The sequence below is a fragment of the Anarhichas minor genome, unplaced genomic scaffold (genome assembly GCF_050575085.1).
Source record: "Anarhichas minor isolate MPS153535 unplaced genomic scaffold, ASM5057508v1 ptg000006l, whole genome shotgun sequence".
NCBI classification, from domain to species: Eukaryota; Metazoa; Chordata; class Actinopteri; order Perciformes; family Anarhichadidae; genus Anarhichas; species Anarhichas minor.
In genome coordinates, this window is record NW_027466452.1 from 1,518,662 (window position 1) to 1,540,426 (window position 21,765).

The 21,765-nt window shown below is 41.3% G+C and overlaps 1 protein-coding gene across 2 annotated transcripts in view; it reads right to left on the bottom strand.

Moving 5' to 3' along the window:
• Nucleotides 1-312: 312 nt before the first annotated feature.
• The window catches only part of LOC142934468 (epidermal retinol dehydrogenase 2-like), a 43,974-nt gene continuing 22,521 nt past the window's right edge, over nucleotides 313-21,765 (bottom strand). The window contains exons 6-7 of one of the 2 annotated variants that reach the window (XM_076078944.1): nucleotides 20,747-20,872; nucleotides 313-2,760 (exon numbers count right to left, since the gene is read on the bottom strand). In XM_076078944.1, coding sequence (XP_075935059.1) covers nucleotides 2,664-2,760; nucleotides 20,747-20,872 — 223 coding nt within the window. In that variant the 3' untranslated portion in view covers nucleotides 313-2,663. Of the gene's footprint in view, nucleotides 2,761-16,171; nucleotides 17,763-20,746; nucleotides 20,873-21,765 lie in introns of those variants that run through there. The other variant, XM_076078943.1, reaches the window with a different exon arrangement.

Consider the following 21,765-nt stretch of genomic DNA (forward strand, 5'->3'; position numbering starts at 1 on the left):
AGCACAGCTGGGAGTGCTGCTAGTAAACCAAGGAGCTCTGAAGCTTTTCAAATTAGCATTAGCTAGATCAGTGGTTCTCAACTGGTCTGGCTGCGGGACCCACCATCACCCCTTAATGACAAGCCGGGACCCACGACCCAAATTATATATATATATATATATATATATATAATTATAATATAATTATTATTATATAATAATATAATAATAATGATTATATTATTATATAATAATTATATTATTATTATTATATATATATATTATAATTATATATATATATATATATATATATATATATATAATTTGGGTATATCTATATTCAAGAAGTCTAGTAGTAGTAACGTCTCTGTGTAGTAAACAACTGTCAAATCAAATAAAGAAAGTACACATCAATTATATTTTAACAAATATTATTCTCATTTTTCAAATTTAACTGGATGGATTATAAATAATACATAGAAATACATGAATAAATGTTCTGATTTCAAGTAAAATAACAGCTGGATTAAAAAATAAATTACTTAACGAAATTCATTTTAGCAAAATTATTTTCACTGAATTGCCCTGCAGCTTTAAATTCAGTTCATTCAGGGTGAAGTGATGAAGCCATAATATTATATTTTCTCATCTTCTAAAAGGAGAAATTAGTGTTTGACTGGACAGACTCATATAGGTGAATTCTTCAGAGTCTAATGACTCTGGTCTCTCTGGCCATTTCTCTCTTTTGGAGATCGTCCTATGATTTGACTTTCACGACACACACCTCAATAAATAGTCCTGCTCTGCTCATATGTCCTCGTCTCTCCCCCGTGTGTCACGGTGTGTGTACATCTCACGCGACCCACTGAAAACCGGTCCGCGACCCACTGAAAACCGGTCCGCGACCCACTTTTGGGTCGCGACCCACCAGTTGAGAATCACTGAGCTAGATGACCTGAGGTAAAAAGAGGAATGAAGAGTTAGCGGATGTAGCTGGTCATGTATTTGTGCTTATCCGCTCCAGGAATATAAGGAAACAAGAAGAAAAAAGTAGATGGTCTCCATTCACCCTCTAGCTAGCTGCAGCATGCTAGTATGTGGCTAGCTATTACAATGCTAGCTAGTTACAGCTAATGTGTTAAACTTAACAGTGAGTATATTTAAGTGGTCCAAAGTTTATAAGGTGAGGTATCAGATATTTAAAATCTTTTAGTTCACTGTTCCTGAATATAAGCGCCTGTTTTTTCATTTGAAATGACGTGGACAGAGAAACACTGAGCAACAACAAAACTACAACCTCACGGACATGATTATGATGGCTACATTCATAACAGTGTTATATGACACTTTGCCAGAATATTACTTCATGTCAGCGCAGTGTCACCTTTTTCCACATTATCAAAAAATATCCAGCTTTTTGAATAAGTGTAGATAGATAGATCAGACAGAATGTCTTCAACAAGAGTGAAGTGTTTAGTGCTTTTTATGTTGCTGAGCGCCTCGAGTGTGTCTGCTCTACGCGCCTTGTATATTTGCAGACTGTGCGTCCTGAGCGCCTCGAGTTGATTACATTTAACTCAGAGCGGAAAAGGCCCCCAACGTTACTCTCAGCAGGATGTTCAGGTACGTTGTTTTCATTAACTTAAACTTTACTTTGAACTGTTAAGTAGCGTACAGTTCATGGTTTGTGTTCAGTTTAATGCTAGCACTTATTTGATGGTTGCCTAGCAACAATACAAATTTTTTGAAAATACGGAAAACTGCAAAAACGAGCTCCGTCTGATCCGGGTTCTGATGGGCATCCTGTACAGTAAACAGGGTTCTGATGGGCATCCTGTACAGTAAACAGGGTTCTGATGGGCATCCTGTACAGTAAACAGGGTTCTGTTGTGGTGAAGACATTAAAAACATTTGATTGATGCTTTATCTTTGTATTTGTTAATAACTAAACAGACAGTGAGTGCTGTCGACAGTTACACAACATTGGTAGACTGTCACTGTTATTCTACCAGTCATGAACAGAAGAGAACAATTGGACCTATCCTTCTCTTTCAAGCAGAGATTCCTTTAGATCCCACTTTCTATTGTTTCCATACGCCACCCTGTTTTGAAGCAGTTGCACTCGAGGCTCCGGTTACAGTTTCTTTGGTTTGGTGTTTGCCGTGGAGAGCCACACCACAAAGCAGCGACACATTATTACAACGTACAGAAGGGACGTTCATGTTGACTCGACCCATCTTTCCACCTTATTGTGCCAGTGAGTGTCTGACTGTGGCTGTTTGTGGATGCTAATCATCAGCATTGGTCCTCAGCAAGTAGTAGTAGTAGGCAGAAAAGCTGGACGGCTGAATTTAAAAGGACGTTTCTTATAATTAATACTATTATATTTATATTCAATTAATAACTGTTATTAATAAAATAACATTTCAATCAACAAATGATAATGCCATTTAAAAACAAGTACATGAAGGATATTAAAAGATGGATTATACATTGTGAGCTATAGAGTTTGTATTCAAGCATGAGCCATTGAAATGAAGGAGGAGGTAAAGTCTACAAATCCAATCCAACCTTTGGCCACTGCTGTTCTGCCCTAATCTGTAGTATTCTGGGAAGATTAAGATTAAAATGCGCCTCCTTCCTTTTCAGTCCCCCTGGACTTCTTCTCCTCCTCTCTCCTTCACTCACTCCTGTTTTTTGGAGCGTCCCTTGAATGTGTCCATGAGGCTGAAGGCTCCCAGGTACTGGCCCAACAGAATGCCCTGCTTCATGGGGAGGATGCTGTAAAGAGAAACACAACGGAGAAATCAGATGAGCGCGTCTGCAAAATCTCACAGCAGTTTAGGTGAGGAGTTGGGTTTGGAAATAGAAACAACTTTAGAAGCATGGGATAGAGGATTAAGCCTGGTTTAACTTACACTTGAGGAGGTTGAACTTTTTAGCCCAGCCTAAAACAGGGACTACTTTATTACGACCTAACGAGTCCTCCGGGCCTCAATCTCTGGGCAGTTTTTGAATCCATGTCGAATGTGGCACATTTATTGAAAACAATCCCACATAGTTATTATGCAGATGACACCCATCTGTTCCCTTGTTCTGTCACCAGTGTTTCATCAGAGTCACTTAAAGTAGCATGTTTATTGAACAAATGTGCCCCAACTTGCTTTCAGCTAAAGGCACATGTGCAGAGGAAGTTGAAGACTTGGACTCAAAGTGTGTTGAGACCGGATGCTAAAGAGCCGGTGTGTTTGTAAAGTGCTAGCATGCTAGGTCTTACTTTTATTCATGTCAAGCTACCTTTTAGTTTGTTGGAAAAAGAGAAATATTTAATCTGTAATTATCTGTTTCAAATGAAATATTCCCAGTAAGGTCAGGCCGTTTGCTTACTTCTTGAAAATGGAGTAGAGGATGGATTATCTTGGCAAAGGAGAAGTCCCCACCAACACAGATTTTAAACAAATGTATGGACATTTGAGAGAAAGTGGCCTTTTTGTGTGCAGAGAGAAAGTCTCTGATCTTTTGTCTAATTTCATTAAAAATAGAAGCCAAAATAAAAGCGTCCTCCTCTTCGGAGGTTAGCTTATGGATTTTTGCCAGTTGTCTTCTTGATTCTACACAGCTCATTTTGTGTGTACGTCCTCCGGTGTTTCAGTGAATAACGCAACAAACAGCACGTTGAGCATTTGCTCGAGGCTCGCGCTACGGTGCCAAGCGAACCTAACTTCCTGTGAAGACGGAAGTTTATTTTGAAAGGACGGGCATGTAACAAGCATCTATTGACACGTCGTCCCTGACGCATCCAAAACTTTGGCTTGAAATAATAGAAACATCTGTCAGTATAACGCAATACAGACAAACAGCAGCCTTTAAAACTATCATACGGTCACACTGTTAATAAAATACATCTCTTAGATTGTTTCAACACAAGCATGACGGAGGATTGATTACAGGACTGATAGCTTTAGCTAGGTGTGATGACCTGGACACTGAGTGTGTGTTCTCCATACACTTTAACTGCACCTTAAGGTGCTTAGACGTCATCCACACAGTATCTGTATGTATGCATTTTCATCTGTTTCCTTCTTTTTGATTTCATATTGTTATCACTTTATTCTATGCTGCATTTCTTATTTTTTATTTGATGATTTCACTATAAAAAAGCTTTTATATGGTGGATCTATTTGGTTGGTTTAATGATGGCATCCTATCATTAGCATTACCACACTTGGCTGCACCACAATAAACAGATATTGCTGTCATTATGCTAAGTTATGTTCCTGCAGAGCGACACATAATGACTGTTTACAGCGTGTAGTTGAGTGGTGATAATGTTTCTACCTTTCACACTGTCGTAGACGTGACATCATGGCACATTTCTTTCACTTCATTGTACAAACACATTTTCATCTGGTTTTGTGGCAGAACTGATGAGGAATTAAAACAACAGCTCGTGGATATGCTGAATAAACCGACGAGCCACGTTCCTCACATCTGCCACGGTTCATGAGGTTTTGAGCTAGATTTGATCAAAGACGTCAAAATAAAACATCAAGACGTGTTCTTTGTTTCTTCTTCTGCTTTTTAAATGGGTTAGCATGGTACAGACTCTGTGTACCATTAAATGTATCAGGCTGCAGACATGCTTCTTTACCTACATGAAAGGAATGTTTTGAAAGTCAACAACGTGTTACGTTTAAAGTGGTTATCATTAAAACAACCTGTAAACTAGCGACTCCTCCCACTGCACAGCTCTGTAGAAATGTTGGATTCAGGGCATTTGGAGCTCGACCAAGCCACAAATTCAGGATAGGTTCTGCATCATGTGACTCTAGCAGGTCCCACAACATAAACCCTCTGAACCCCAAATCCACAAGCTGGATTGAAAAGCATGTTTTGTTTAAACTATCGCCAAAACTGCACCGTTTATCATATCCAGAGGCTGTACAAACTGACATAACCAATATTTAATCAGAAACACGTTATTCGACATGTCTCATATAAAAACGGCGTCAAATAAACCGTTCTCCAAACAGATCCTGTAAAAAGCATTAAATGATGAGCTCAGTGCAACCATGAAGCCGTGATTGATTTGTCTGAGGCCAACAGTCACGTGACAAACATTCAGTGGAACTTCGACTGAACTGCTGCTGCTGAACACAGAGCAGAGCAGATGTCATAATTACATTTCTTTCCACCATTAGTAACACTTAAATGTTGAATATATAGATTCAACTGATTTCCAATTTTTGTAAAAAAAAATTTTTTTACGATTTATTGCATTATAACTGTTTCATACTGCACTTCTAGTCACGATTGTGCTGTTTCCATAGATGTGCTGGATGTATATAAAACAAGGCCACAGACAAAATGTGAAAGGAGCAAAAAAGGTCCCAAACCTGTTGGGCTTTAGAGGATTAATAAGGAAGAACCGTGTATTTCTGGAGTGCTCCTTTAAAAGTAGACACATTCCAGGGGCCGATAGCTTTGTTAGTGTCAACAATAAGAATGAAGTTCCTAATGGAGCAACGTATTTGTGCTAATGTTAAATCATTTGTTAAAGTCAGAATGCTGCCTCCCTGCATCTCTTCCTAAATGAGCCGGAGTTAGCAGCTTCTGGATGACTGACGACGACTCTTTTGTCTTCAAAGAGCGAGCAGAGACAAGGCTGGATAAACCAACAACACATTATTAAAAGCTTGAGCACAATGGCTTTTATGCAAAATGAATAGAGGTGACAGGCAAGGCACTATCCCTGTTTGTGCGAGCTGTGTTCCAGAGAGGAAAGGCTTTCTAATGGAGAATAATGGCTCTGTCTGCAGACAAATGGACCAGAGACGTCTCCCATCAAACATACTTAAAGGGCAAAAGGAGTCTGCTGAAGCACCGAGGGGATCACAGATATTAAACCGCTTGAATCAGTTTGGGTTAAGTGATGTGAGTGATTTGCACTGCCCTCCTTCTACTGGAGACAATACAGAGTCCCATGTGTTGCTTTGTGGGAAATGTAGGCACCGCGATTAAGCCTACGCGACTCTTAAGAAAACTGCGTCTGTTTGTACTGACCTTCAGTCAATGACGCAATTGCTGGTATACAAACTACAGGTGCAATGTGTAATGCCGTGTTCACACCAAACGCGGCGCGAATTCATCGCGCTGCATATTCGCGTCAATCGCGTCGCTGGTCTCGCCGGGGACCATTTGTGTACATTCGCGCGAATCGCGCTGGGCGTGGCTTATCGCCCTGAAAGCCGCTCAACTGTCAGCCATTAACCATGGAAAAAATAACCTATTTCTGCTTAGTACGTGTTGTGGAAGTCACAGATATCCCGGGAAACTAAACACCGTCATGTCTGGGTTCATAATATTGTTCAGAGGAGCTCCGTGGATTTTATCGAAGTGTATTCACTGTGTCTAGCAAGCCACAGGTCGCTGTTTACTACAGCTGTATGAACACAAAATAAACTGATTTGGCTGTGATTTAACGGCGATAAACCGACAAAAAGGGACTCCGAAATAACTACGTAATGATGCCGATTTGTAGGCTACTTGTCTTCTCAATGGAGCGGATGGATCGGTGCTAGGCTATGCTAACATTGTAGCAGCTCCACCAACAGTCAGAATAACGTCATGTAGATGTAAATACGACAGCGTCTATTCATTGTTTGTACCATATGCTTTACACACACACATTTATACACAGTTTGGTCCGGTCTCTATTGATATGAGGTATCGTAGAGCTCTGGGTGAACACAGACGGCTACAGTATTTATTTCCTGATTCAACAACGGCAGGAAGTCAGTGATGACAGGGGGAGCAACTCAACGCTGATAGGCTATCGCGCCAGGGCGTAATGCGAATATTTCGCCGAAGTTGAAAAATTTCAACTCACGCGTTTGGGGCGATTTGGCGAATTCGCATACATCGCGCCACAAATTTGCATCCATCGCGCCGCGCCATCGTAAATTCGCGCCAGTCTCATCGCCATCGCAAATTCTCGCCGCGCCAGTCTCATCGCATCTGTGCATAGACTTTATGTATGAAATAAAAGTTTTGAAATAATTGTCGAAAAGTAACTTTGTTTGGTGCAGCACAGATATTTACAACGCCAAGACCCCTAACATGTTCATCTGATGACATCATTAATAGAGAGGCCATCCATCATGATGCCCTGTTGTTAGTTTCACCTTCACCCCTATATGTTTCTATTTCCATTGTATGGACCCAGTAGTAGAGGTGAAATGCTGCCCCCTATTTGTTTGGAGGTATTATGCTGCGTTCACACCAAACGCGGCGCGAATTATTTGCACAAGTAGATTATATACATACGTATTCAGAGGTCTGGACTTCGTGACCTCAGTGGTGGGTACGGCCCTGAGAGTAGCAGACAATCGCTGATCAATCACCGTCATGGAGACGCTCAGTCGAACAGAGATGTGGCCACTTCTCAAGCAATCACAAGGTCTTTGTCCACACTGGGTGTCAGCGGACTGGTACTGTCTAACGTCTGGTCTCACACACTCACAGGTCTAAAAGCTAAAAGGTATTCAGCTCAGTCTAATGCCAGCACTTTGAAGCAGGATGGGGGATGGGATGGACTTGATTGTGGACCAAGAGTGGCGGGCTTCTTTACAACAAGGAGCCCCTGATACTGTTGTTTGAAATCTGCTCTTTGTTCTTGGAAACAAATGATGATCTTTGAAAAACTTGCCCCATACTGCTGACGGAACAGGAAAAGTGTCAAAAAGTCAATGGAAATCTATTACCATTACTTCTGGCAACTGATTCAAAGATTTTGGGAAACCATTTCTCACAAACCAAGAGGCATCTTTGGGGTGAGGGTTCAGAGAGACTCGGGCCTTTTCAAAGGAGGTGACTGTAACCTACAGTTCTGAAGGGTGATGGGAGGTCCTTTATGTATCGTGGTCTCCTTTGCTTGACTACTTCCCTGGGGAGCTGACTCGGTTAGTACTGAGAGGCCAATTCTCTTGCAATCACCGCACCCACCCAGTCTTTCTCTTCTCTCAGTGCTATGTTTCTGTTAAAAACCAATACAATTCTGTTTAAAAAAATATCTGCAGCTATCTGGCAAAGCTTTGACATCCAATGAACACAAAGCACCAACATACATGAGAAGATTAGTCAGTGCATTGCTTTCCATCTAATAGCCTTTTACATCCTCATCAGACGAATCAATAATCCTGTGGAGCTGTGAACCCCTTTAGCCTACTCTGTAAAACAGAGGATCACCTCATCAACTGGATGACCCTACTTCTTTCTTTGAACCAGTTAAATGGCTCTTCATCCTCAGTATTTTTGTTTCTCTTTACCTCCACCTACTTAGGCGCGTCTGAAGAAAAAGAAACACGGCAACAGACAAAGAGAATAATAAATAATAATAATAATACAATTTATTTATAGAGCGCTTTTCACAGACAGAAAATCACAAAGTGCTTCACAGAGCAGAAATTTAAAAGCATACAAAACACAATGTGACCATAGGGTCAATAAATTACACCTTTTAGGAGTATGTCTAGGACATAGGTTTTTACTCAAACGCCAGCCTAAAAAGGTGGGTTTTGAGCTGTTTTTTAAAAGTATTCACGGAATCTGCGAGGCGTAGAGTCGCAGGCAGAGCATTCCATAGCCTCAGCGCCACTGCCTCAAAGGCTCGATCACCACGGGTCTTAAATCGTGTGCGTGGAACTGACAGAAGACCTAGAGCGTTTGACCTGAGAGTGCGGGCGGGTGAATATGGGTGAAGTAGATCAGCTGCATAAGTAGGAGCCTGACCGTGAAGTGCTCTGTAAGTGATGGTGAGAATTTTGAAGTGTATCCTAAATGCTACAGGGAGCCAGTGGAGAGATCGGAGTACGGGGGTGATGTGAGACCGTCGATTTGTCCTGGTGAGTAATCTGGCGGCAGCGTTTTGGAGAACACGACGTAGCTTGCCAATAGCCTGCAGCTCAAAGCACACATTTTATATGTAAATGGAAAGTGTCAGGGCATAAAATCAATGACCTGTTGATCTTTACGATTCAAGGCTCCATAGTCTTACAATGGCATAGCAGTCAGTGGTGAAAAAATCATGTTTAATGTTTGTCTTCCGTTCTGTCACTTCCTGTTTCCTTCACCTACATTCCCCTGGGTCCTAAGCCCCTCCACGTACAGCTTCTTATCACCCTCTATGTACCAACGTACATTTATAACAATTACCACACATATTACACGGTAATCAGCGTTGCATATGTGTCTAACCAAAATACCGTTTGTTGTTCAGTCTTTGTTTATCCTGCATCGCTCTTTTCTGTTCTTTAATGTAACATTACTGGAGCGACAGAGCCTCTCCCAGCTGTTAGCAGACTGTTGTTAGCGAGCTATACCCAGCATGCAGTTCGGCGGGGGAAATTTTATAAATGTACAATTATTAGTGTTACAAATTGTTTATGTGTCACAAACTGTTGTGTCGTGGTGTTTTGCCCTGTTAAAGAGTGTTAGTTGTGGGTTGTTAATTGTTATTATAAAGTTATGACTAGGGCTGCAACTAACGATTATTTTAATAATTGATTAATCTGGCTATTATTTTTTCGATTAATCGATGAATCGGATATTAATGGGCCAAAAAAGGTGAGTGAATAAAAACGTGTCTTTAGTCTTGCAAACTATACCACCCCTGCTTTAGAACTGTTATTAACGAGCTAACGCTAACTTGTCATGCTTGTCAAGCTGGATAACGAGTAAACACCAGCACCAGAAGAACTACTGGAGGGACGTTACGTTCCTCACTTCAAAACGGAACAAAAGTAGGATTCTGTAGTGATTTACCCTGCTGTTGAACTCCCTTCCTCCTCATCAAGGACTCCAACATGTTTACGTTGTTGAATCAGGAAATAAATACTGTTGCCGTCTGTGTTCACCGAGAGCTCTACGATACCTCATATCAATACAGACCGGACCAAACTATGTGTATAAATGTGTGTGTGTAAACCATATGGTACAAACAATGAATAGACGCTGCCGTATTTACGTCTACATGACGTTATTCTGAGTGTTGGTGGAGCTGCTACAATGTTAGCATAGCCTAGCACCGATCGATCTGAGCTCCATTGAGAAGACAAGTAGCCTACAAATCTGCATCATTACGTAGTTATTTCGGAGTCTCTTTTTGTCGGTTTATTGCTGTTAAATCACAGCCAAATCAGTTTATTTTGTGTTTATACAGCTGTAGTAAACAGCGACCTGTGGCTTGCTAGACACAGTGAATACAGCTCGATAAAATCCACAGAGCTCCTCTGAACAATATTATGAACCAGACATGACCGCGTTTAGTTTCCCGTGATATCTGTGACTTCCACAACACGTACTAAGCAGAAATAGAGGTTATTTTTTCCCTGGTTAATGGCGGACAGTTGAACGGCTTTCAGGGCGATAAGCCCCCTCTCCGGCGCGTCCAGCGCGAATGAACACAAATAGTCCCCGGCGAGACCGGCGGCGCGAATGGCGCTCAACTCAACTTTTTTTTTATGTACTCAAACATCTCCGCGACTTATTGAGTGCCGTAATAATCACGCGACACAACGAATCTATAATGAAATTCGTTGCTAACTCTTTTAATAATCGATTTTTATCGATTCGTTGTTGCAGCCCTAGTTATGACCATGACAAGGGGTCCCTCTCAATACAGTTAAGAGAACTAGCTCCGACTGCAGCGCTCTCAGCGGCGAACAATATATTTTGCTGCTTATTGAAGAGCGACAGAAGTTGCCTCGGCTGTGCACCGGTATGACGGTATATGAAAAATTCATATCGTACGGGAAATTAAAACCAGTATAGCGGTTGAACCGGTATACCGCCCAGCCCTAACCTGAACTTCAAAAAACAAATTGTAACTTTCAATTTGCACTGAAAACCTTACTGGCTCAATTCCAGCCTGGGACCTTCGTTGCATGTCACACCCCCTCTCTCCCCCAGGGTTCAGCCTGTCTCTTCACTGTCAACTGTCCAATGAAGGCCAACATGCAAACCTTTTTCCTCCGTTGGCATGATGACGCACCACATGGTCGGAGGATTCAAGTAGCATTTATCGTCATTATGCCACACAGGGTTGCACAACAAAATGTAGTTGCTACACAAGAAAAACATGACAAAAACAAAACCGTAGAGCCTTCCCGTCGTGCATCAGGAGGAATGTAAAGTTGTATGTCAAATTGTCTTCAAAGCCTGGCACTCTTCCTGGAGGCTGGCCGGAGACCTGCAGCAACACAACAGGTGCCACCACACCCGGAGATTGTGCTGTATACTTCATTGCAGATTTCCAATGTTTGGTGAATGACCGAACCAGCAGGTAAGATATTGAAGAAAACTATATGCAGCCACACAAATCCTCAACATGATGCTTAACCACAGCCAGCTACTGCCATCACTAATGTTTGTCCCCCACCAAAACAATACTCTTAACTGTCCCTCAGCGCTTTATCAAGGATCATTTCAGAAATGCGCATCTCCACAGCTGCACGTCAGCACCATCACGTAACAGAGTACATCATCTATGAAAAACATCCTGCTACAAGAGGGTGGAGAGGGAGATTTGATAAGGTTGGAGCGAGGTTGCCGCTTCCAACCGGAGAGCTGCAACCCAGCCGCGGTGGAAAAAAAGGACACTTTTAAGTGTTTCTACCACCAAGAATGACAAATAAACTGATCATGATGTGTATAACCAGAATAGTAAACCTATAACTGACAATGTACACTCTCACTGATCAGAGTCAAACAACAACACGGCCATGTTGTAGGTACATTTAAAACCATGATGGTCAGAAGGCTCATTTAACAGCGATGAAGTGACATTTCTGACCCGGATTACCACTATCAGCTCCATAAAATGCTATTCTTAATTGATCTAGCTGTTTTAAACACCTGTTTCATGCATACACCTGCACATAAAACAATTGCAATCACTATTGTAGGTGGCGTGTACTTGTTCATCTAAAAAACAGCTCCAGAGAGGAACATTATCATGCTTCATAAGTCGCATCCAGCCAGATACTTGTGCCCAGCGCCATAAAGACACCCAGTGTCTCCATAAAACGGACGGTCCTTGATGGCTGTATAAAAGGCAGCTTGAGGCCTGTGTTTTGTTTGACTGAAGGCCATAAACACAGAGCAGCCGTCTGATTTACTTCTTATATTATGTCTCTGTTCTTTGTAAATGTATCACCTCCTTAGATGTGCTCTTGGTGTGCTGCAATGTTGTTCCCACATACATGAATCCATCCATGTGCTTTTCATCCGTCAACTCTTCTGTTAATGTAGGGGGACATGCAGGTAGAATATTTAGTGTTTCTTCCTTGTGTAACAACTGGCAACTGCTCTTAGAAATAACGGTGCAAACTAGAATCATATAGGGTTCTTCGGCTTGCCCCGATAGAACCCTTTTTGGTTCCTGGTTGAGCCTTTAATAAAGATTCCATCTAGAACACAACATAAAGGCTCATACCTAGAACCATCTGTGAAAGGTTCCACTTAGAACCCCCTATGTGAGGATCTACAGAGAACCCTTCTATGGTGCAAACTTTCTGGAGGTTCTTCTCAGAACCTTTTCACCCTCTAAAAGGGCTAACAAGAACCCACCCTGGGGTTCTGCCGAGAAATTATTATATTCCATGGGTTTCATTTAGAGCCCACCCAGGGTTCCTCATGAGGCTGATGTGAAGCAGTACAACCCACAACAATGTGTGTGTGGGCCGGGAGCATCTTTCAACACACATGCTTCCAACAATCCTTGAAGAACTCTTTCAAAAAGGTTCTAGAACCTCAGCCCTTCAGGAAGAACCCTTTGAACCCGTATTTCTAAGAGTGTTGGGATGTTACTAACTCCAGCATTGGAGAATTCCCACCGTTATTTACAAGTCTGTATGGACACAATTCTTTGAAATGAAACAAACTTATATATATATATATTTTTTTTTTCTTCAGAGTTGGCTGAAGGTTCTGTAAAGTGCTGCAGTGTGCGTTGGTTGGCCAACTCTTTTGTTAATGTTGGAGTTAGTTGCTCCACAGCAATGTAAACCCTCATATGTTGTAGCATTCTTAAAATACTTTACCTTTGTCTTACTGCACCACCATATTATTTGAGTCAACAAAATGAAGACAAGCCACACTGTAATTAAAGGGGACGTACACCAATTGTGTCCGTCTCCAGGTGTTGGGTTGTTCTACTGCATATATTAAAAAAGTAGTATAAAGCATTTAATGTCTCCTGTGATATCATTTGAGTCTGGAGGTGTGGAGTTAAAAAGAAGTGTTTGACCTCTCTGCTGGAGGATCCAGGCTAAACTAGTCGCTACCAGCACAACACACCCAAATCTCGAACCAAACTGTCGGCAGCGGAGTTGCATTGTGGGTAACGTAGGCGCCAGGTTTAGACAAGGAATGCATGAAATAAAAAAGATATCTCTGGTTCTTCATGCATCCATCAATGTTGTAGGAAATTGATGCTTAAGCCATGGACATTTTTTAATGATGTGAAAGAACCAATTTTGTGAATCTTTGAATCGTTTCAGAGCAGAAGACGATAACAGCCTTGATTCATTCACCCCACCACTTAAAGATTATGTTTTATATGACCTTAATGGCATTTGATGTACTTTGAAGATGGAGCACGAAGGTGAGATGATGCATCTTTGAGAGAACATTATGGTGCTACTACAAAATCATGGAGTGAAGAGATTCAAATATGTGAATTCATACACAGATATAGATCCTCACATTCTCACCAGTTGTGGATGCTTCCATTACCTTTACAGCCACTGGCACCAACCCATGTTCCACATCAATTCAAGACCAAGTTTCCAGCCCCATATGCTTTCACTGATTACCACTATCCACATTACATCAACCCTAATGTTCAGCCCAGCCCCCACTGTTCTCTCAGTCAGCCTCTGCCTTTCACTTGAATCATCCAGGCTTCCTACTATTTGGTCCCTCATAAAAGCTTTTTTATTCTATACATGCTTCATCTGTTATTCATATTTTGTTCTGTTTTGTTCTGTAGTTTTGCGATTCATTGGATCTGGGTGGGTTGCCTTTAGTGTCTTCTCTGTTTATGTCCCCTCTATACTTGTGATAAAATATTGTATAACTAAATTAACCTGAACTCTAAATGTGTATAACAATGATGAGGGAAACAAATGGCTGGCATTTAGAAAAGACAAATAGATGGGAAATGCTTTTGAAAGTGAAGTGATAATTGAAAATGTCCACCACACTACCCTTACAAGAAAAGGTCCAGCTGAGATGGCCTCAGGTTACACTTTGATAAATGAGGACGTTTATCAAAACTGCCTACGCACAGTTGTGCCATAACTGTGCCCGTGGCCATTTGAAAGCAGGATGTGGGATCTATCAGTTTGTGGTGATGCTCGAGAATGTGAGTCAATGTCAGCAGACACATTTATTCACCGCACTGAGAGGAAGTAAAAGCAAAGACCATATAGACGGAATGGAACTGGAGAAATAGTTTTTCTGAACACAGATGCTCCTTAACATCAAACAGCAGGAGAAAGGCTTAGTAATATGATGACATGCTAGGCTACAACAAATGTATTATTTATCACTTAATGGAAGCAAGTATCTTTGCCGCACTCCCGATCGATGTTGAGCTACCATCAACAGAACCCCCGGATGCTTTGTTCACATTACAAAGCCTAGAAAGGGACGGCTGCTAGGAGAGATGGAACTTGGGACATGACTCTGTACTGATGGACATTATACTGAATTTATCAAAACAGGTAAACATGGAAGCGCTGTGTTTGCATTGACTGAGGAACAGGGGAACTGGATAATACGGTCGTTCACTAGTATAAGCCTTTCCCAAATAAAGGCCGACTGTAGTTATCTCTGCCACTGAGGGAATGAAGGACCCAGACCTTTCTTTAGAGTAGAACTGGAGCATCTACATGCATATCAAATGCATGTATAAATGTATAAATGCAATGTATAAATAAGGGATGACTACATGTAGCTATTTAAAAAGGTGCAATGTGTAAGATGCAGCCATCATTTTAGTTAAAAAAATTAAAAACATGAGCTTACATTATCAACAGAATGTGAAGAGGTTACAGGGTTGACTTTATTACAGATGTCTACGTTTGGTGATGCAGAGGTATCTACTGAATCGAGCATGCTAACCAGATAGCCCCGGCCCGTCCTGTACCTCCACTTGTACCTCGGGAGGCGATAGTCACTGTAGCGTCCAGTCTGTCCTCACTCCAACACGAGAGGACCAAGAAGTAGAGCTGCCCGAGGGCTCGCCATTATGCATCCAGGGTCCGTGTACGTTCTGAATGTTTGTTTATTGGATGAAATCCAAAGTGGAAGAAACGAGAAAACGACTCACAACCCTTACCTCGTCCTCCCCGCCATCGGGAGGCTGCTTCGCCAGGACGACATTGGCAGACATAGCAACCCCTGCTTAACAGTTAGCTTGATAACACATTTCATATTTAGAGGCAAGGCTTATGTAGTTTTTTTGCCATTTATTTAATTGTTTGGATGTTTTTTGGGTGTGGATGAACCATGGTTTGCCTGCTGGTGAGCATGATGTATGAATATGGGTGTGGTTTCCACTTTTCTAATATCCTGACCTGACGAAGATCCAAGTAGGATCAAAACAAGTCTACCAAACTTCTGTGGCATGGAGTAGTGTGCAGGCGTTACTTTTTGCCTTATTGATGCGTATTATCTGATGCGAAATCTTATTCAACTTGAAGTTGTAAAATGATAGAATCATTACAAAGTGAAGTGCATACAAGTATTTCAATAGAATAGAATCACGATGAAACCATATATTGAGATATCGTGATACACAAGAACAGCATCTAAATTGGTACCAACTCTTATTTCTCAGAAAATCTGATTATTGTGCACTTAAGGTCTTGATTATATGAGAAAACACTCTGTACTTTTCACTTGTCAAGTATTTTATTCACGCTAGGGTGTGGAAAACCATGTTTCATATAGATGATTTATTTAACTAACTAAAAACATGCAATTTTGTGATATTGTTATTGAAATATGAAATGACCTGTATTGTGAAAGAAGATTTTGGCCATTTTGCCGAGCCCTACTTCCAATTAGCCTCAGTGATCGTAGTGCTACAAACCACTTTATCATAAACACACATTCAGATTCATGAAAAAATTAACGATCTTTATTAAGCACTTAATATCACTCAATATGTGCTTTTGCAGGGACAATTGACCAACAAGGTGCATTCATTTGGTGCATTTTAGTTAAGCATTACGTTTGTCATTTCATACTGAATATAAAAAATAACATACCTTTATTCAATCGACACTCATATTCGATCAACACCTGTACAAGCTTTTGTCAAACTACAGAACTTGTCTGTGAGCTACTCTTCATCTATTGAAGGCATTACAAACAGGTTCAGTTGTGTCTGGGAAGCAGTGAGAGTCGTTCATGTTAAAAGCAGACTAAAGTGTCTGAGGTCAAAGATAAGCTCGCTGTCAGCTTTGCTCTCCAGTGCGTTGTCCCCGTTAATCAATAGACAGCTCTCAGGCTGTGAGAGTGCTGCATGCTGAACCCACAACCACCACAATAACAGTGCCATGTAGTGCTCGTGGAGAAGTCCTTGCTGTGTGTGAGAGATTGCAGTGTTCATACAGTATTTTGCTTTACCTCAACTTGTTTGTGTTCATTTCTTATCATTTTTAATCTGAAGTGAACTGTATTAAACAAAGAAAAGAGACCCCAACACACACAAACAATATGGCAAGCCCTTTTAACATTCAACTAGTAATAGCAATTGTAGATATCAATATTTGCTTTTTGATTAGATTTCCAATATCCATCATGCGAGCAGCAATTCTAATTAAAAGATAGACATTTCACTATTCAAATTGTTCTTTCTTGATACCAACAGTTCATTTCTTACTAATGGAAATGTTGATTGTAGATATCTTTAACCAATTACAACTAGACAACTTTCATCATTGACTCAACTACAGATTTCTAAAACTTAATTTTGACATGTTATTCCAAACCAACATATCCATAATGTAACTTCAACTATTTGCAATTCTGATTAAAGATTTGTACAGCTCAATTCTCACCAGTCAAAATGTTAATTGTGGATTTCAACAGTTTAATTCGTATTTGTGGTAATGCTGATATGTAGAAGTGCTCTTATATTACAGATATCATAATGGAATTCTAAAATCCAAGTCAAAATTTAATTATTGGTATGTCTAACTGGTGTCTTGTAGAATTATATTTCATATATCTGAAATACAATTGCAACAAGTGGAAAATATATTCTTACAAGTAATAAGTGCCTATATTTGAGATATCTAAAACTGCTTTTATAACTAGTCAGAATTGAATTTAAGATATCAAAAAAGTGAAATGAATTTAAAGATATCGGTAAATCAGTTTTGACTAGACGAAATGTAATTTATACATGTGAAAATATATTGTGACATATATTGTTTTACAGACATCATAAATTGACATTTTATATTTTGAAAACTAAATTGCTACGAGTCAGCTCTACTGATTAAATGTTACAAAGGCTCACCGTATACATCAAAGTTTCCCATTGCCCCATTCCAGCCCCGGCAGGCGATGAGGTGGCTGCAATGTAAGGGATGTAATGTGTGCACTAGTACACCTTGTAGTGCATGCTTGTGTTAGTGTGGCAGTCTACTTGGACTGACATTCCCAGGTAAGAGCTGAGGAGGTAGGTCAGCTTCCACTGCAGAGCACTGAAGAGGATGACGGAGGGACAGGATGAGAACATGTTCAGCTCAGACGTCTTTTACCTCATCAGTACACAGGAGCCAACGCACTGGTGTCAGTACACACACCTGGTACCTTTTAATGTTCTGACACTGATAATGCCGGTGTTCTCAAAAGGAAGTACAAAACCTCTCCGTCGCTCGTATCTTCTCACTTTGTGTCAACAATAAACACACTAATGGTGACCTTTCCCCCCCCCAACTTCTGGTATTGTTGGAAATTCTGACTTCTTAAGGCTGATTTTGCACTCAAACCAAAGCTTGCCGAACATTAACTTTAATAACTTACATTAGTGGCTCACAAGATTAAAGGTGCGTGCAGAGAATCGGATAAATGAATCATGGACGACATCTATGATGTATTTTAATGGTCTTATCCTTTGGTCTTGATGGAAACATGGTGGACTGCCATGTTACACAAACACAATTATCTAATTTGTCAGGAGGACCAATCTCAATCGTCCTCACAGGATACACCAAATATGGGCTAAAAGAGCGCTGCTAACCAACAGAAGCTTGTTGTTCTGTATGATTAGTGCCACAGAGGTAAAAGCTGGAATCAGCGCCTCTGTGACCCCCTCGCAATAACATCTGTATGCCTGAACAGCAAAACAGAATTCATGGGCACGGCTTGCCATTACAAGACCAAACGTAACCAAGGCCACCCCTCATCAATGGAACATGGATGAGTCATCCTCCACCCTGGAACATAAGCTACTTGGATTTTCAATGCAGAAAGATTTCATCATATATTTCTCAATTCTCGCTATTCATTGAAGTGGCTGCTGTATGTATCAACCACAGACTTCCACCGAGAAGTTCCTCGTCATGTGGGTCCCGGGAGTACTTTTCAAGTAACTGAGGTTTACTGCTCCAAAGTATTAACTGATGCATGTTGTAGTGAATGAAGGGGAGGAGGAAAGAGTAAGAGAGTCTGTCTCCACGGTTATTTATTGGAAATAACTTAATTCTGTCATTGACAGCACCGACGCGCCGTCTCTCTCTCCTCAGCTCGCTCACACAATCTCTCTCTGCAGAGAAGGCAAAAGCAAAGCCTAACTTTACTTTGATGTCATCAAACAAAGACAAAAGCTCTCCCCTCGTCCTAAGTCGATACTAGCACGCTCTCTTGTTTCATGAATGAAGCGGCACAAGAGTTGCAGCGGAACTGTGTGTTTGACCAATCACCGACGGGAATTCCTGCAAACCCCAAAGTTCCTGTACTTCCAGAAATGAGTGTATCCCGACCAGAACCTGTTTGGAGGTAAAATGTCCCCTGAACTTAACTAAGACCCTGGTCCCTGTGGTCCAAGTGCAATGAGTTCCTTATTAAATTCCTCGTCCCTTGGGAAAGTTCCTGCGGGTCAGAAAGGGGCTTCATACAGTGAGCACCATTACAACCTACTTTGAAAATGTGATTCTTCAACATGCTGTCAGAATAGTACTTGGGTTGTAGTTGGCCTACCTGATTGAGACTGGTCACAGCAGCTCCTCCTGAGAGAGCTAGAGCTCCACTGTGACTAGGGTTGGGTACCGAAAAGCAGTGCCAATATGGCACCGGTTCCTATACGTCCGGTATCTACCGGACCGAAACGCAACGCAGATTTCGGTGCTTCCTTTCGGTGCCTGAGCCGATTGAAATACTTTTTTTACACTACTCTGATGACTCCGTCCTGGCAGCAGGACTCGGTCCTCCACTCCTCACTCATAGTATTATTACAACGGGATACTTAGCGCTGGCGCTCATAAGCACAACAACACAGGCACGCGAAAGCTTCTTCTTCTTTGAGGTGTAGTGGCGGTTGGCAAACGACGAATTGCCACCAACTGGTAAAATAAAATAAGTCAGGAGAGGTCGTATTTTGCCAGATAAGGCAAATATGCTCATATTTCTGCAAAATAATTGCTGAAGTTTGAAGCTGTAGTGTGTGTGTACAGAGTGTGTGTGTGTTTTGTATTTATTTATATTTATTTAAGTATACTGTAAACTGTTAACAGTTAATATATTGTTCATAGTTTGAAGTTAAAAAGTTTGAAGCTGTAGTTTGAAGCCAAGTGTTTTGTATTTATTTATAGTATACTTTAAACAGTTAATATATTGTTCAATTTGAAGAAAAAAGTATCGGTTCAGGCACCGTTTAGGCACCGATATCGTTTTAAAAGTATCGTTTTAGCACCGGTGTCGGAAAAAACCCAAACGATACCCAACCCTAACTGTGACTGCAGCGTTTGCCAAGATCTCCTCCTCCCTTAAAATGTTTGACCTCGACTATACTGATTTGTCTCTGGAGGGGTGTTTTCACATTCCTGTTCTGAAGCAGGAGATGTCTGTGCTCTTCCCTAAAATCTGAGATTCAAACGCTCTCTGGACCAGCTAGATTTGGCACGACCTGCATAGTCAGAGATTTGTTTATTTTTTACGTTGTGTGGGAAAACCATGTCAGCGGAGTAGTTTTATATCCTTTAAAAAGTGTCTGGAGGGGAGCTTTACAAATATTTTCAATTATATTTCCAGACAAACGTATCAAAGGGAGAACAGGGATTTACAACCTGAAGGCTAAACGCTTAACAGACCACCTATTCTAGTCAGGCTGACCTCTGACCCTTCATGTGACCTCACGTCAGGGAGCAGGGCGACCAGTCACACTCTATACTGTCACTGTGGTACAACCATCAATACGATGAAGTGAAGTACTACATATTGCCACTGTCAAACAATAGCAAGAGACCTGATATTAAGCTAAAACCCATGTGAGCAGCAAAGTCAACCACAAACATTCTACCAGAGACAGATATGAGACAGTACACACTGCCTATGGTGTTGGGAGACATGAACCAACAATGGACAAACTTGTGTTCTATGCACTACAGACTCCGTAGATATGAACTACCCTGTGTGTAACGTCAGTGCAGTCATGAGGAAGAAGACAGAAAGGTAAGAGGACACTCACTTCTTGAGAGCAGTGATGAGGTAGATGCTCTTGGGCAGCAGCAGGAAGACCTGGTCTGTGAGCACAGCATTAATGATCTTCTTGGCCACATACTCTGGATTCAGGATTGGCAGCAGCGTTGGCCACCTGATGAACACAAGACAAAGGATTCAGAGAGAAAATAAAAATACAACTGTTAACAGCACTGAAACCACCTACAAACAGAAATATTACTACATCTACATCTAGTAATCTAAATATTACGACATCTGAATCCATCCTAAACAGCTAAGAGTGTTTTGTTGTTCCGTGTTGTTTAAAAGTGTGAGAGGTAGAAAGTGACAGGGCAGGTGTTTGGTGCTGGCGTAAAGCATGTGTCCTGCTGGCTTCAGGGGCCTGTTGGACGGATGAGGGCAGACAAGTTTCCAAACACCTGTAAAACCTGACCCCAGGGCATCTGGATGTGTGTGTGTGTGTGTTTGTGTGCGTGCATGCATTTGTGTGTAAGGGCAAGTAAAAAAAACACAAAGACACTCTCAGTCCCAGTGTCTACCAGTCTCAGTGTCACCACAGAGACCTCGGGCTGGTGGCTCATCTCTTGTTAGAGCGAGTTCTGTTTTGTGTTACTCAAAAGTAGGAAATTAGAAGAAGCATTGGTTTCTATTGAGACATAAAACACCTCACCAATGTAGAGTTTTGGGAATAAGGGAGCCACTTGGATATAGGTTTGTGAGATAATAAAGCTGTCTATGCGACAGATAAGTCGTTACATCATCATAGCTCTTGGACTCACTTGGTTTGAGTCACTTCATCTCTCGACAGAACACCACGGTTGACCTCAAAGTTTACCGTCGCCGTAGTGAAGCCGGCTCGAGGCATGAGCGGCAGAAAATGACATATTCGTGTTTGAGGGCTCTGAAAGTGGACGATGTGCTTGGTCGTGCACTTCTCAATTTTTGTAACATTGTGCGTGTGGCGCAATCAGAGCTTTTCAGACGTGCGACTGTGGCTCAGTGAGAGAGCGGGTCGTGCTTCAATCT